This window comes from Crinia signifera, chromosome 5 (assembly GCF_055691185.1).
Source record: "Crinia signifera chromosome 5, ASM5569118v1, whole genome shotgun sequence".
Lineage (NCBI taxonomy): Eukaryota > Metazoa > Chordata > Amphibia > Anura > Myobatrachidae > Crinia > Crinia signifera.
Genome location: NC_139221.1, coordinates 15130136 through 15147641, shown reverse-complemented (window position 1 = coordinate 15147641; position 17506 = coordinate 15130136). Strand labels below are relative to the sequence as shown.

At 46.2% G+C, this 17506-nt stretch overlaps 1 protein-coding gene and 1 long non-coding RNA gene across 5 annotated transcripts in view; one reads left to right on the top strand and one right to left on the bottom strand.

Moving 5' to 3' along the window:
- The window catches only part of SYBU (syntabulin), a 41507-nt gene that overhangs the window by 10767 nt on the left and 13234 nt on the right, over positions 1-17506 (top strand). For all 3 annotated transcript variants that reach the window (XM_083186709.1, XM_083186708.1, XM_083186707.1), the window contains 2 exons: positions 2243-2423; positions 10053-10250. In XM_083186709.1, coding sequence (XP_083042835.1) covers positions 2243-2423; positions 10053-10250 — 379 coding nt within the window. The remainder of the gene's footprint in view (positions 1-2242; positions 2424-10052; positions 10251-17506) is intronic.
- Positions 2464-9128, bottom strand: LOC146079963 (uncharacterized). 2 transcript variants are annotated; one of them, XR_014474782.1, is made up of 3 exons: positions 8450-9128; positions 5029-5135; positions 2464-4944 (listed from the first exon to the last, which is right to left on the bottom strand). It is a non-coding gene; the product is annotated as an uncharacterized LOC146079963 (long non-coding RNA). The 2 variants fall into 2 exon arrangements; XR_014474781.1 differs by having other exon boundaries at positions 2464-4947; positions 8450-9127.

Genomic DNA, 17506 nt, shown 5'->3' with positions numbered 1-17506 from the left:
CCTGTCAGACAGATGTCGTTTGAGGTATTGGTTTATTATGCGCGATATCCTGCGGTTCAGAGCTATGTATTTATGGTATATGGTCACTAGGTCGACGGTACAAAGGTCAACATGCATTACGTCGACCACTGAAGGTTGACAGGCCTTAGGTCCACACAGTGAAAAGGTCGATATAAGGCAGGTCAATAGTGAAAAGGTCTGCATGGGTTTTTCACTTTTTTTTTTTTTTTTTGTGCCGACAGGCGGTATTTCATGCCCTATCATCCGCTAGGGCTGGAGGGGAAATAGCACAGTGTGCCGAGCGTAGCGCGACGTGTGGGACAAAAAACTTAACCCATGTCGACCTTTTGACTGTCGAACTTCCCCACGTCGACCTTATACTTGTGTCGACATAATGCCCCTGTCATCCTTGTCACTGCATCGACCTAAGGCCTGTCAACCTAATATTGGAAGAACCAATGACCCATATCCGTGTTTATATATTTCCTCTTTCCTTTTATAATCTTGTATTTGTTAATTTGTGTTACCTGGAATGTAGCACAGCTCTGCATCGGAGCAGCTATGCATCGTGTGCAAGGGAAGCGTAGGCAATGGCTTAGAAATAATATTGAATTAGCCTTAAATCAGAAGTCGTGTGTTTTTATTAAAGTGGCAGGGAGCATGGTCCATCCAAAACGCTGATCATCTGTAGGTTAAAAAAAGGGGCTTTTTGTATATAATAAAAGTTAATGCATGTGCCAGCTGTGGACTGGAGAATAAAATAATACAATTGATGGTACTTGTTTCCTAGAACGGCCACACCGATGTTGATCGGGTCGGTCGCATCGATCGCATCGCATGCGATGCGACCGACGCGATGGTCCCGATTTTTACATTGATTGAAATGTGAATAGGATCCCTGGGACCCTATTTTACATTGGATTCAATGTAAAAGTCTCCCCAGACCCCAATTTTACCCCCTCAACACCACCCCACGATTGACGGCAACCCGAAGCGCGGCGAGCCCGCGAGGGGCGGCGGTACGCGTCCTCCGACCTTTTCATACCCCCACTATCCACGTTGGCGTGGAGTAGAGAATATAAAGTGTGGCGAGCGCAGTGAGCCACTGAGCCCGAAGCGTGGCGAGCGCACGCGTATAACTTCACAGGTATAAGTGTCCCCTCGCGGGGCTCGCTGCGCTCGCCACACTTTATATTCTCTACTCCACGCCGACGTGGATAGTAGGGGTATGAAAAGGTCGGAGGACGCGTACCGCCGCCCCTCGCGGGCTCGCTACGCTTCGGGTTGCCGTCGATCGTGGGGTGATGTTCACAATGGGGGGGGGGGGGGATATACAATGGGGGGGGGATATACAATGCAAATGGGCCATATTGGCCCATTTCCCATTTTTTCTCCCGATTACAATGTTAAAAATATTTTAACATTGAACCCTATGGCAAAATCGGGTGCATCGACCACACCCCCTTCCTTGTGATGTCATTTGGGGGAGCTGATCTTGGAAGTGTAAGATGCCCATATGGGATTATTATACTAGTAGCGGACCAGATATCTGGGCTGCACGAGCAATACCAGACGGGTGGAAAACCTTCTTTCCTCTTCAGCTTTTGCCATTAAATTCTATGGGGTAAATTTACTAAGATGTAAATTGTATTGAAGATGGGATGTTGCTCATTGCAACCATTCAGATTCTATCTATTTTCTTCTAGAAGGTGCAAAATAAAGTCGAATATGATTGGTTGCTAGGGGCAACATCCCATCTTCTATAGAACTCCTTTCTTGGTAAATTTACAGTTATGTTTGTCGGATTTCCCAACTTCCGGTGTTAACTTGGCAGGAAACCTGGGCTTCCCCATTAGTATTGACATCGGTGGCAGCTCCACAATTCAAAAAGGGAAGACACACCCACTGCCGGTGAGTCAGTTTGGAATGACAGTTGGCTGCAGTGGGTGTGTCTCCTGTTTTTGAATTTGAACTGTGCTGCAGCCCCTCCCCTGGATCCGCCACTGGTCACCATGCTTTCTAAGGTCACATTTATAAGTTCACAGATCATACTTAGAAAAGCTCTGATCCCAATACTCGCGTATCTTGTGTATGTCATGAAAACTTGTTGTCATGGACACAGCAGCGGTGTCTGACCGTGCTGCCATTATTTTGTCTGCGTTAGAAGATTCTGTTCTGACTGTATGATGTGCGCCGTGCAGAAGGCACTAGACTGACTAAATTGCTTTTTTTTTATACTCAGAAAATGCATGAAAAGGAGATTGCGCGGAGCCGCATCCCGCGCCTGGTTCTCCGCCCGTACCTGCCAAAGCAGAAAGCGTCTCCCTCTTCTGATTCACCATGCTCGGAGGAGGAGAGCAAGGACTTCAACCTGACCTCAAGTCGGTCTGCGAGGACCATCAGCAGCAACAGCTTCTGCTCAGGTAATAAACCCGTATTATATTGGTTACACTCCATCTCCAGGCAGGTTTGCTATTTATTATTATTATTATTATTATTATTATTATTAGGCGCCACAAGTGTTTCGCAGCGCCGTACAAAGGAACAATACAGGGAGACAAAGCTTGGCATAACATTGAATAAATAACAAAAATACAGTACAAATAAAGAGCGCCACGGATCAATACACATTTCGGCTTGGATATAAGTAGTGAGGACTCAATCAACATACAACTAGAGGCTAGATGCCAATGATGGAGATGACTATGCGGACAAAGATGGTCACTGAGTGTTTGAGTATGGGAGAGCTGTGAGTGACATGTGAAGAGAAGAGGGCTTTGACAACAGGAGGGAAGAGGGCCCTGCTCGGAGGAGCTTACAATCTAGTAGGAAGGGGAGACAGATTACAAGAGGTGCAAGCGAGTGGGTGGTGGTTAGATAGCAGGATGTAAACAGGCAAGGGGTCGGAGAACCAGCTGGTTTATGCAGTGGAAGGTTATGCTTTGATGAATGGCAGGCAGCATTTCGGAAAGAGCTTTATAACAAGGCCACACCTCCCACAAGGATCCTATGAGGTCATTACACTTCCCCAGTGATGTCACTTGCCTGGTTGAGTGCATTGGCTGTAACTCCTTTAGCAGGACACAGGTTTGGGAATAAATATCCGTTATGTGGGTTTTCTGCATCTAATAATATGGGTGTGGCTGGGTGTCTAGGTCAACAGCATACTTGCCTACCCTCCCGCAATGGCCAGGAGGGTCCTGATAATCGGGTCCCTCTCCTGGCCCCCTGGAAGGGTGTGCAAGCCTCCTGCATTAGCCCCTGCACCCCCTCCTGCTGCGGATCAAATACCGGTATTTGTGGCTCTTTGCGAAGGGGGTGGTACTAAAATGATGCAAATTGCATCATTAAGTACCACCCCTCTCACCGGAGAGCCATGAATCAGGGTATATACAGGTATGGGGGTGGGGCTTAATGATGGCAAGCCCCACCCTCACCCTGGAAAAGCTGCAGAGTCTCCTCTCCAAGCATCTCCCAGAGAGGAGACTCATAAGGTAGGCAAGTATGGTCAATAGGTTGACATGCACTGCGTCGACTTTGACAAAAGGTTGACATACAATATGCTCACATAAGCAAAAGATCAACATGAAGCGGTCGACATGAGTTTTTGTCCATGTTGACATCTGTCCCAAGCATAGTCCACGTAGATTGTACCGCATGAAAAGGTCTATAAAATGGGGGGGGGAATCATGAAAAACCCATGTCGACCCTTTGTCCTCTTTTTTGCTTGTGTTGACCTTTTGACATTGTCGAAATTGTTAATGTTGACCTAGTGCATGTTGACACATGAAAAGGAAGACATGGGTTTTTGGTGTCAACGTCTACACCCGTCGACATGGATCCCCAATTAGTTTTACGAGTACCCCTGCAGGGTACCTGTCGCTCTGCACGCTTTACCGTTCCAAATTGTAGTCTATGTGGATGGTAAATGGAAGTATGATAGTCCCAAAAATTTTCAAAATTGTGAAAACTCATGTCGACCTTTATGTCAAGGTCAACCTATGGGATGTTGTCTTTTGTCTGTGTTGACCTACTGACGATCTACTGTTCAACTGCTTCCCGGATATTTGAGGTTTCCTCTTTTTGGGAGAAGCTTTTTATCTGGGATAAAGTCATTAGGTTGACCCTATTTAACTCAACATGCATTGGGTCGACCACTGAAGGTCAACCCAAGCATTAGGTCGACAGTCAAAAAGTCGACATGAGGTTTCACACTTTTTTTGACTTTTGCCGACAGGCGGTGTTTCATCCCCTACCATCTACTACGGCGTGGTGGGAGTGTCCGTGTTGACAATCGGGCCAAAAATGTCAACCTAATGCTTGTGCCGACTTTAGCCATGTCGACCTTTTATTTATCGACCTCAGCCTAAGGAGCATTTAAAAAATAAACTTTCTGTGGGAGATTTACTAAAGTCTGGTCCCTGCGCGGCGATACACTTTTGAATGCTGCCCCAATGAGCAGATAGAGCCTCAGTCACCTCTGGTGAGTTCCGTTTATGTTGTGCTGTAGCACAGTAATTACCATCCTGCAAATATAGTTCTGCCCCTGTCCCGAGAGATGAAATTGAGTTTGAGTACAGTCACTTGGAATAACTAAATCTGCATCTGGTTTCCAGCACCGGGGAAAATGTTACGCAAGCTCTGTGTGAGCCAATGCCTCCATCGTGTTCTTGGAACAAGACAAATATTAGCATGGGGCTGCTGAATGTAAATAATTTATACTATGTAACACTTACACACACGCCTGCCGCTGCTGGTGAGCATTGTCAGTGTGTATCTGCTGTAATACTGGACACTCTGTTTGGCGTTGCACACCAGGAGCTCACCGCCTCCTTCCCTTCGTCCTTGTGGTTGGACAGCAGCCACCGAGCTCAGATGTCAGGCAGTGGAAAACATTCTACCAGTCACATCTGGCTGTACAGTCAGCAGCTAAACGAGCAGCTTCTGCTGGAAAAGCCACAGATACTTTATTTATTGCCGCTTTGGTTACAGCATTCAACGTCTCTGGAAACAAATGTAAAATATTACCTTTTTTTTTTTCAAATTTTAAATTCTTCATTTTGAAGCTGCGGATGATGAAAGCGGCGTCCGTTCTCTGCAATGTTCCAGCGCAGGCGGATTTGTTTAGTTCTTCTCTGTAAAATAATAAGCGTGTTTCTATAGACACATAATAAGTGTAGTAGTAACAAGAGGAGCGTAGGTAAAAATAGCCCGTATTCTACATTAACCAGACGGCGGATAGAAAACCGTCTGCAGCAGATATATTGCCGGTTTGCAATGTATATAGAAAAATCTTTTTTTGCTTGTACTTTTTGTTTTTGTTTCTCTTCTCCGTCCTATTATATCGCTGGCACACACACATATCTTTAAACAATATCCATGACAGCGATATTTTTAATGATTTTTATTGTGCGTATCATATAGTGCAAGCATAGGCAACCTGTGGCCCTCCAGCTGTCGTGAAGCTACAAGTCCCAGCATGCCATGCCACAGTTTTAGCACTCCCTAATAGTAAAACTGTGGCAAGGCATGATGGGACTTGTAGTTTCACAACAGCTCGAGAGCCACAGGTTGCCTATGCCGGGTCTAGTGTGTGTACACGCTGTATCGTTAACGACGTGTGCTTCCCCCCCCCCCCCGCCCCATCATATGAACATGCAGTCACATTTTTGCCCAAGGGGGTAATTCTATCCCAGACGATATTTCCTCTGGTTGGAAATATTGGCTTTTTTCGACAAGAATAGGTCACATGTACATTCAACCTAGTCAATGGGCCTGATTCTAATCCCATCGCTCCCTCGCGCTTTCGCACGGGGGAGCAATGTTTGGCATCTGTGCATGCATGCGCAGACACCGGGTGCGAGAAGGCACATCCCTGTCACACCCACCAGTGCAGGTGGGGAGCATGGGGCGGTAGCGGGTGGGACGCGCCCATTGGAATGCCCATCGTTTCCATTGAAAACATTGGGCGTTTCCATGGAAATTCGGCAGTGCCACGGCTGCTGGGGGAGGGCAGCTGACATCACCGGCACCAGAGAGTGTCTTAGTTTTGCGTGTCTCCAAATCATTCGATGGTCGGTAACCATCGAATGATTTGGTCCCCGCACCCGAGGCTGTAAATAGATGTTTATTCAAAATATCCATTCGCAGCCCTGTGGGCAGCTGGACGAGTGGTGGACGGTGTTAAAATCACAGGCAGCGCTGCGCAATTCGCAGCGCTGCGTGTGAACCAGGATAAGGTTCAATGTCCGTTCCGATCTTCCCACTTTTAAAATCATTCCGAAAGTCTAAAAAGGGAATTCAGGCTTTAGATCTTGAAGGGTCGACATGAGTTGTCTCATGTGAAAGACTTGTGCAATACTTTACCATCCACGTGGGCATACCTGTAGAGTTAGATTATAATAGTGTGCCAAGCACAGCGAGGCACCATGCCCAAAGTATGACGAGCGCAGAGGTACACTTACATAGTGTCATCACCAACCTATGACACAGACACCCAAAAAGACCTTTGACCAAAAAAACATGAAAAAAACTCACGTTCACCCTGTCGACCTTTTTGACCCTGTCGACCTTTTGACTGTTGACCTAGACACTGTAGATCTTAAGGACCTAACCCTCGAAAAAGAAGTGGATCGGCGAGTGCATTGCTTTTTGTTGTTGTTGGAGGAAACGGAAGTTAATGACTGCATGTTCACCGGGGTCAGGGTGATGTCGCTGAACAATATCGGCATTGGTATCATGCTGTTTAGAGATGGGGCGTTCCCGGACGACGCAGATCTTTTGGACGGATCCCTTTAAAAGAGTGAGTGAGCCGCCAATCCCAAAAAGTGACCCGTCATTCTTTCACTATCGTTGATTGTGGCCCACCCACCCGATGGCTGCGTAGCGTGTCAAGTACAGGGGAAATCTCGCGAGAGCTACCGACCTCTCGTGAGATTTCCCCTGTATCAGACTCCCTGCACAGCCGCCAGACCACACAGACCGGTGACTCCTGAACTGCGGCAGCCGTTTCCTCTCTGGTTTATGGCAATAAAACAAATTATGCTTTATTATCAACAAATTACCCCTTTTTTTTTCAAAGTGAGCCAGTGACGTGCGGTGAGGTTAGTGATAGGTGAGGCAGGAGGTTTTGCGAAATGGGAACAAGTCCCGCCAGTGCCGTAACTAGACATTTTGGTGCCCTGCACCAGAAAAGGAATTTGTGCCCCCCTATACTGAAAAACAAGAATTAATTTGGCTTCATGGAAAAGGGGCATGGTCACATAATAGTACCAATAACACCATAATGCCCCTCATACATTATGCCGTACACTTTAATGCCCATATTACAATATGCCGCACACTGTAATGCCCATATCACATTATAATCGCACACCATAATGCCCATGTCACATTATACCACACACCGTAATGCCCATGTCACATTATATTGCACACCGTAATGCCCATGTCACATTATACCGCACACCATAATGCCCATGTCACATTATACCACACACCGTAATGCCCATGTCACATTATATTGCATACCGTAATGCCCATGTCATATTATACCGCACAACGTAATGCCCATGTCACATTATATTGCACACCGTAATTCCCATATCACATTATAATCGCACACCGTAATGCCCATGTCACATTATACCACACACCGTAATGCCCATGTCACATTATATTGCACACCGTAATGCCCATGTCACATTATACCGCACACCATAATGCCCATGTCACATTATACCACACACCGTAATGCCCATGTCACATTATATTGCATACCGTAATGCCCATGTCATATTATACCGCACAACGTAATGCCCATGTCACATTATATTGCACACCGTAATTCCCATGTCACATTATACTGCACACCGTAATATCCATATCACATTATATTGCACACCGTAATGCCCATGTCACATTAGATTGCACACCGTAATGCCCATATCACATTATGCCGCACACGGTAATGCCCTTGTCACATTATATTGCACACGGTAATGCCCATGTCACATTATACCGCACACCATAATGCCCATGTCACATTATGCAGAGGTGCTGTGGCTGGTGGATATTTCAAATATGGGAGCGCCAGGTCATGAGCAAATCGGAGCTCAGAGTCTGGCGGACAATCACTGTGGCTACTGGTCTGCGAGCTCTGATAGGCTGCCGGCCTGCCCACATTTAAAATATATGCCACTTTCAGCATAGAAGCAAAGATTGGGGGTGGTGAGCAACAGGCTGGCAGAGCAAGACATCCCCAATGATTATATATACTGTACACCCCTAAACACACACATAGTATTTCAATTTTGTGCACACACAACCCCCCCCCCCCTATACATAAAAAAACATCACACACCTGATGCCTATCACTTATAATTTTTCCCTCCCCAAATAGCCTTACAGTATATACATCCATCACCCTACCATGCCCATATATCTTTACCATTGGCGTAGTGTAGAAAGGCAGGAGGCGGAGCTGGCCGTGGTAAGGCAGTCACCGTGGGACAGCTGTGCGGCTGTACTGTGTGTCGGGTCAACTTCCTCTCCTCCCTGCCAACATCCATAACAAGGGCTGCAGGCGCGTGGAGGCCCGTCACCCTGGCTGTCGATAGATAGTGGGAGGAGCCAAAGCTCAGGGACAAACTGGGAAGAAGGGCTAGGTTGGGCGCTGCAGGGTTCCCCGGCACTGCTGCCTGTCATAGAGCTTGACAAGAGCAGCGTGCCAGCGGCGGCTGCCAGCACAGTGTAGTATGCGGGGACAAACTAGGAAGGAGGGGAAGGGTGAGTGCTGCAGGGATCCCCGCCGCCGCTGTCTGACATAGAGCTTGATCAGACCAGCGGCGGCCGCCAGCAGAGTATGAGGGGACAGTACACATGGGGAACGGTTGGCGCTGCACAGTTCACGGACAGCGCTGTCTGTCATATAGCAGACGCCAGCACGGTGCACCACTTGCCCGTGCACTGCAGATTCAGTGACAGCGGATACAGGCTGTCAGTGTGTGACAGCCTGATCCGCTGTCCTATCACATCTGTCTCAGTGACAGGGGCGTGCTTTGATGTGGGCTAAAGGCACGTCCCTGTCACTGAAGCAAATGTGTAGGTGCCGCTTCCTCAATGCTTTTCAATGGGCTTATCTGCCTCTTTTAGTCCCGGCAATTTAGCCCCGCCCCCCGCTGCTGACAGTTTGTAATTGTCAGCGGGAGGCACGGCTCCCACTGCCTCCCAGCCTCCCGCACGTCTCAACAGGCTCACCACATAGATTGTAAAAAAAATGTCAAGAAGATATTTATTTCACAGTATATGTGATATAAATATCTTTGTATTTTTTTTTAAATAATCTATGACAGGGGAGGCTCTGCCTCCCATGACTGCACGTCCCTGAAGTGAGCCAATGATCTTTCTAAAAGAACTGGATCTTTTCACGGATTGATCACTCGATCCCAACTCTTTTTAGTGACCCGTTTTGCCCATCTCTTGCTGTTTGTATGCGCTGCATCTTTTCCATGTGTTGACTATTTCTCTGTCCATTTTATCTGTTGTTCTTGTGACTGTTGACCTTTTGGAGTCCACGTAGACACTGTCGATATTTTTCACTGTCAACCTATTATACCACACCCATAAGAACTGTCCCTGGGAGAGAATGTTCATCTTCATCTTTTTTAACCCCCTTTGATAATCCCGTGGCGCGGTGGATTCAGGTGAGCAGTCATATAGCCCCTGTCCCTAATTACTCATGGGCCCTACAGTGTGTGGCTCCAGCATGTCTGCTAAAGCGAGGGGACTGTTGCATGAAAAAGTGTCCATCTGCGAAATAGGTGTTTTTCCATTTTCTTGAAAAAAAAAATGATTATTTTTTTTTAACTTTATTATTTATATTTGTTTATGATTTTCTGTCCTATTGTATTACTATGCACAGTAATATATATGTACTGTATACACTCTTGGTGGTACACACGTGCGGCACTGCCAGAATCGTATTTGAAGCGGCGGGATGAGGGCACATTGTTTTTATGCCAGTACAGTATATTCTGTCTTTACTTCCTCAGATGACACGGGGTGCCCCAGCAGCCAATCTGTCTCCCCGGTTAAGACTCCCTCTGATGCCGGTATGAGCCCGCTGAGGTTCTGCGCAGGAAGCGACGACGATTATAGTCTCAAGAGAGTAGGTGTTGACAGTTTTCCCGATGGGAACGTTCAACCAGCCCGATACAAAAAGGAGGTGAAGACTGGTCTACTGAAAACAGGTAACATTTTCTGTTCTAGATCAATCATTGGTTGATACTTGTCTGTGAGTTCATAATGGGCACCTGCAGGTGAAATAGATGGTGGTCACCTCCGCCGCCTGTGCAGTAGTACAGCTGAGGGGGGCGGGAGAGGAAGTACCAGCAATACCGCCATTCATGAATAATCTCCATCCTCGTTCTCTTCAGCCTCATTTACCCCGTTTCAGGGCCGCCACCAAGAGGTGTACTGTAGGGACTTTTGTGCTGGGCCCTGTCAGACCGGGGGCCTGGGCTGTCTCTGCATTTGTGTATGACTGTCTGTGTAGCATTTTGTTTGCATATACAGAATATAGGCATGCCACATAGCATTTTAATCAGCAAGGTCTGCTTGTGCTCCTTATTCACACACCAAAGGGAAAGGTTGCCCAAAAAAATGCTCAGACTTGCTCATTAGGGAAGGATGCGATCAGTGCCTCTCGCCTCAGTTCTAGCCATCCAGTAACACACCTGGGAGAGCTGTGGACGCTTTCACGTTTTTGCCCGGATCTCTGATTTTTCGCTTTAAGAGCTCACACTCCGTTTTCGACGCGTCCCCGATCACCTTCATTAACATGAGCTGGCTGTAACGCGTGATCGCTGTTGTCACACATACTCAGCAGAGTTCTCAGACAGTTGCCATAGCAACTGCAGTGACGATCTGGCTAACGGGATACAGTGTGAATACAGAATATTCTCCCACCTGTGTGTACTGAGACCTTCGCTTGGCTCTGATAAGACGGGAAAACAGATTATTCCAGAAAAGCAGAGCACAAGACAGAACAACGCGATCCTCTGTTTTTAAGGCTTCTAAATTTATCACATTTCTATTCTATTATTTTTTTTTTTTTTTTATGTATTTGCCAGGGCAGCCGAGGGAGGTGTATTTGGGTGAAATTAACAGAAGTCAACTCTATAGCAGTACCTCCATTTAGTTTCATGCTTGGAACCTGGCTGTACATCGGACAAACAAACAGCTACTAATCCTATCTGATGCCGGCACCCCCTCCCCATTGTGACAAGCCCCCACCCACCGCTGCACATACCCACCTACCTGAGCATCACTGGTGGGAGCTCCGGTAGGGCTGCCGGCCCTCAGTACTCCCTGCTTCTGTGACCTCTGGTGCTGCAAAGTGATATTACTGCATCGGGCGGTGTACATTTTATTACACTGTAATCTGCATGTTCGAACACACACACAGCTGATCACACTGGCCGGGTCCATCGGGCAAGCCCGCAGCTGATCACACTGACCGGGTCCATCGGCCACACCCGCAGCTGATCACACTGGCCAGGTCCATCAGACACTTGCAGCTGATCACACTGGCCGGGTCCGTCGGCCACACCCGCAGCTGATCACACTGGCCGGGTCCGTCGGCCACACCCGCAGCTGATCACACTGGCCGGGTCCGTCACTGGCCGGGTCCGTCGGCCACACCCGCAGCTGATCACACTGGCCGGGTCCGTCGGCCACACCCGCAGCTGATCACACTGGCCGGGTCCGTCGGCCACACCCGCAGCTGATCACACTGGCCGGGTCCGTCGGCCACACCCGCAGCTGATCACACTGGCCGAGTCCGTCTGCCACACCCGCAGCTGATCACACTGGCCGGGTCCGTCTGCCACACCCGCAGCTGATCACACTGGCCGGGTCCGTCTGCCACACCCGCAGCTGATCACACTGGCCGGGTCCATAGGCCACACGCAGCTGATCACACTGACAGGTCCCATCGGAAACACACACACGACTGATCACAACGGTCCTGTCCCCATCGGCCACACCCGCAGCTGATCACACTGGGCAGGTCCATCGGCCAAACACACACGGCTGATCATACTGGCCCTGTCCCCACGCTGCCTAGTGGCAGAGAAAGCTGGGGAGTGGATTTGCAGTGAGCCCTGTGATTTGGCAGTTGAAGCCAATGTTATTATCATTATATAATGTTACAGCTAGTATACAGTTTATTGTGTATATAACATACTGTACACAACCTGTATCCTGTGAGCTTGTGTCAGCCAGTCACAGGATCTGTCAGATGCACCTGCAGCAGATATATTTGCATGAGCCTCAGGCTGTCGTTAGGAAAGAGCTTTTGAATGTTTTCATTTGTATATCTTACCGGTATATTATCACGCACAGCGGTGCGTCTCATTCCGCATGAGCGGCTTTTCTATGCAATTCTGTGTCCTTTTCATCTGTTACCAGTATTGCTTTGATATTATTATTATTATTATTATTATTAGGAAAATTATACATTTTGAGTGACCTGTTAATACAGTTTTATCTGGGCAGGGCACACCCTATACCAAGTTAAAGGTCTTGGTCCATAGACTTGCAGAAAAATATTAGCGGTGTAATTGGTTTCTTCATTATTTGGCAAAACGTCTACTGCTATTTACAAAGCATCACCATTGTGCTCTGGAAAATGTGACCATTTGTGAACTCTCCCTGTGCACCTACTGGGCAACCTAGAAAATGTGACCGGTTATGTGGTCTGGAAACTCTAATGGTGCGTACACACGGCAGCGATATATCGCTCAGTATCCCGTAGATGGTCGCTGATGAAAAAGAAACTGCCGGGGGAGCCCGGCAGTGGAAATCAGCTGGTCATAGGAGCTTGTTCCTACTACTACCCACTACAGGGGGAAAAACGGGAGCGCGAACCCGGCGATATATCACCGGTGCACACTCCCATCGTGGGCAATATGGTCGCTTAGCGACCATATTGCCCGCGATCTTAGCAAAAATCGCCCCCGTGTGTACGCACCTTTACACTTATTTGCAGCAACTGATCAGTGATTTTTATTTTTATTTTTTGCATCCACATTCGACTCCAAAGGGGTAAAATGTTCCCAGTATCTCTTGCCTGGCTGAAACCTAAGGGTTGTTCTTTTCATCTTCTGCTACCTTCCTTGTTGGTTTGCAGACGCTCGTCCTACTGCAGTGTTAACAGATATTGAGTTACAGATGTGCCCTATTTTATATTGTTTTGCGTGAATCAGTTCACTTTAAATAGGGGACCCGCGGTGCAATGTAGCGCTGCTACACACCACGGTGATGTTATATAGTGAAATACAGCACAGCAGCGCCACATGAGGATACATCAACATGCCTATTCGGGTAATGTTCGGCTGAAATCAATGTGAAGTAGCATTTCATATGCAGATGCAGATACAGCCACACACAGAATATGCAAATGCTGTATATCATTTTAATCAGCAGAGTCTGTTTGTGCAACGTATTCACATAGTCAGACGTATTTTTTGGGGGAAAGAATGTTTGGCATTAGTAAATGCACTCAGGACTAGGCGATAAGCAGCCGCTGGACCCGCCATAACTCATGGGATCAATTTTTAGCCGATAAAAAGAGCCTCTGATTGGATACTGCACTAATGACCATCGGCCCAAAATACTGTATGTCAGGGCAATTGGTATATTTATTTATTAACGGTTTCTTATATAGCGCACACCTATTCCACAGCGCTGTACAGAGAACATTTGAACATTCCCATCAGTCCCTGCCCCAGTGGAGCTTACAATCTATATTCCCTACCACATGTACACGCGCGCACACAGACATTCTAGGGTTAATTTTGTTGGGAGCCAATTAACCTTCCTGTATATGTTTGGAATGTGGGAGGAAACCGGAGTACCCGGAGGAAACCCACACAAGCACAGAGAGAATATACAAACTCTGCACAGATATAGCCATGGTGGGAATCGAACCCATGTATACCGCCCTAAATCTATGTGACGATGGTTTCTCTCACTCGCTCTCTATTAGTCTATTTACTAAGGGATACATTTAGTAAAGCTTCTAAAAATGAGGAGGTGAGGTTACCCAAAGCAACAAATCAGATTCTATTTTATAATTTCTCTCGCATCCTAGATAATGATAGAATTACCTCCTTATTTTTAGAAGCTTTAGTCAATGTACTGCTAAGTTTTTTTTGCTAATTCTGGCTTATGAAGGAAATGGCCTCGTACCGTAGAAATACTTACTTAGTGTTGCCGTAGTAACGGTCCCTTGTAATCACATAGAGGCTACTTGTCTGTAACACAGTTCCCCATTCACCTATCTGTGCTGCTGTCTGCAAATTCCTGCTGCTTTCAATGTCCGCTTGTTAAATCCACATCCAGAACATGCCAGGTTAGCATTGGTTAAACGCTCAAGTCAGACCAGGGACAGAGTCTGTATCCGACATTAGGAGGAATTACTGTAGTCACAGACTTGGCTGGAGCTTGGATATCTTCATCTAAAAATGGAAGGTCTGAGGCTCATCTTCGTGTTAAACCCGAGAGAGAGAGAGAGGAGGTGATTGACAGGTGGTGGAAGCTGTAACCCCATAGTACTAGCCACACCCACATAACTGACCACACCCCCATATCATAGTTTACAGGATGCGGTTCAATGGTGGACACTAATGGTCAATAGTTAAAAACAGAAGATTTTCATGATATTTTTCCAAAAAAGGAATTGTTCACACTTTACCATCCCGATGATCATGGACGGGTAATATAATAGTGAGCCATGGAAGGGGATATGGTAAGCCTAATTGTGTAAACCCCCCCCCCCCCCCCACACACACACACAGCTCTCCTTTTTTTTTTATGTCAACGGTTTGGGTGTACATCTAGACCATTCTACCCAGAGCCATAGATCACACCCCCATGGTGCTGCCCATGCCCCTGTGGCAGCACAGAATACTCCCTTAATAAAATTCAGTTAAAGGCTCTCTTGGATTGTAATGTGGCATTGCCATTATCCTACCTATATCCATTGGTTTATATACTGCAAAGACCAGTATAAATCCTAAACCTCCTGTAATCTTCCAGGGACCATAGTCTTATGACACCAGCATTGTCTAAAATACAACCCGAAAACGTGATGTATAGTGTAGAGCCCCCAACATCTGATGATGGTACTATGCATAGCACAGTAATGCTGCATAACCCGATTGCAGTATACAATACAGAGGACATGCTGGGAAACGAGTATCTATTGCAATCTACGCTGTTCTCATTGTTGCACCATAGCCAGAAACCTGGATCATCAGTGGAGTCTGATTGGTACTCAGTGCCTTAATATTGGACTCCTAGTGAATTGATTGGCTGCATGCTTATTCATAGCCATTGGTTGAGTAAACAAGATGGCTGCCTGCACGGTGTCCAGGTGATAAGTACTATTGAGTTCTGCTTTAATGAGCAGAAATCTTTGTTTTATCAGCTATTCACAAGCTTTCTGTGTGTCCTAATAACGCGTCCTTGTGCTAGGGAAGGGTGGAGAGGATTATTCACCTAACGTCCTGTCCGGGCGAGGAACAACTATAAAGGAAGGGAGTGTTTGTTTCAAAATCTATTTTTGCAGAATTCAATCTATTTGGCATAATATGATTTTGAAGTAGGGAATTTTTGTTTCCTGTCTCAATGGGCGTCGTAGAGATCAAGATCAAAGTCTCCAAAATAAATGAGTTCATTACAGAAGCAGTATTGTACGTTGGTACGTACTCCAGGGGCTGAGAACATGGAGGTATTAGGGGTACTGATGGCAAATTTGCACAACAGTGAATCGTGCCCTATGCTAGAGATAAATGACACAAGCTTTCCACTTTATGTCTATCAAAGATGAGATGTACCAAGCCCTGAAAAGTGATAAAAAGCAGAGTATTAAATAACTAACCAAGCATCTCCTAACTGTCATTTTTCAGTTAGAAACTTACACCTTTCACGCTTAAGCGCCTTGAGTCCTGTTGGAGAAAGTGCGCTATATAAATAAAACTTACTTAATACATCTAGCCCCGAGAGAGATAGTGGAGAGAGAGAGATAAAACTACCAGCCCTTGTCACCATTTTTTTCAAACACAGCCTGTGACATGGCAGTTAGAAGCTGAATGGCTGATACTTTATCTCTCTCCAAAGCTGTGTCTTTTTCGAGGTGTTTATTCCCATGAGTACACCCACTACCCCACCCCTCTTCTCAGCAGACAGAGTATAATATAAATGGTTCCCGTACGGCCCGGCAGCTGCTGATCTTTCTCTCGTGTTCCGTCTTTCCTTTCTCCTCTCGGTTGTCATGGAGCCGCCTAGATCCACTTACTTGACCTGCGTATACAAGGATGCTTTAATGTCTGTCTCCATGGCAACAGCAGCGTAGAATCTCTGCTCCTTTAGCAAGATACATGGCTATTCAGGGCACCCCTGCGATCATGGCGAATAGGCTTTGCGCGTGCTGTTGTCGGGTGTCGCAACCCGAAAGCAAAAAGTCTTATTCAAATGGACAGTTTACAAGCCAAGATCGTGAAATTTTACATACAAGCGTGTTAAAACACGGCAGAGGCAACTAAAAAAATGTTAAATTAATTATGGTTCATTTTTAATTAATTAAAAACCACAATTTTTGTTTTACGCTCATTCTGATTACAGTTTGAGTATCCCTTATCCAAAATATCTCTTATACATACTTTTCCTGAATGTTAATTTTTTTTTTTGCAAAAAACACTACTGGGACAGCTGTAGCTTGCACTACTGGGGACATGGTATGTAACTGGCACTACTGGGGACATGGTATTTAACTGGCACTACTGGGGACATGGTATGTAACTGGCACTACCGAGGACATGATATGTAACTGGCACTACCGGGGACATGGGGGGAGAAAAAGAAACTCGGGTGGGGTGCACTCTGAGTCCCCTATAAAGGTATTCTGAAAGAAAAAAAAATTGTTTTTTTATTTTTTAATGTTTTTTGTCTGCTTGTGCATAAATTGTATAATTTGTGAGAAAAATATATAAATAAATAGTTATTTAAAATTAAACACTTAGTTGTGTGCTTTTATTCATATTTCCTGCGAAAATATTTAATGCCCATTACGTATTGGTATAGTCAGCACTTGTTTGTCTGCCAAATTTTTTGCAAAAAAATGTGATGACCATCATATTCCCCATCAATCATACACCATTGATGTTATGGGTGTCACTTAGATAAGTGATAGGGGTCTAATCATTGGTCAAAGCAAAAAATGACAAAAATAGACAAAGTATTTACATATATACACACTGTACAATATCTGCCTCAATCTGAGCCTCCTTATGTCCAATATACAAAAATTATTATGCTAGTGCCCTTGATATGAGCCGATCACGTGGGCGCTCACGTGACCGGCGTCTCGTCTCCTGGGATTTCCCGTCTGAAGACAGCTGGAGACACGAGCTATTACTGGTAACCGGACCCCCCCGCCAGA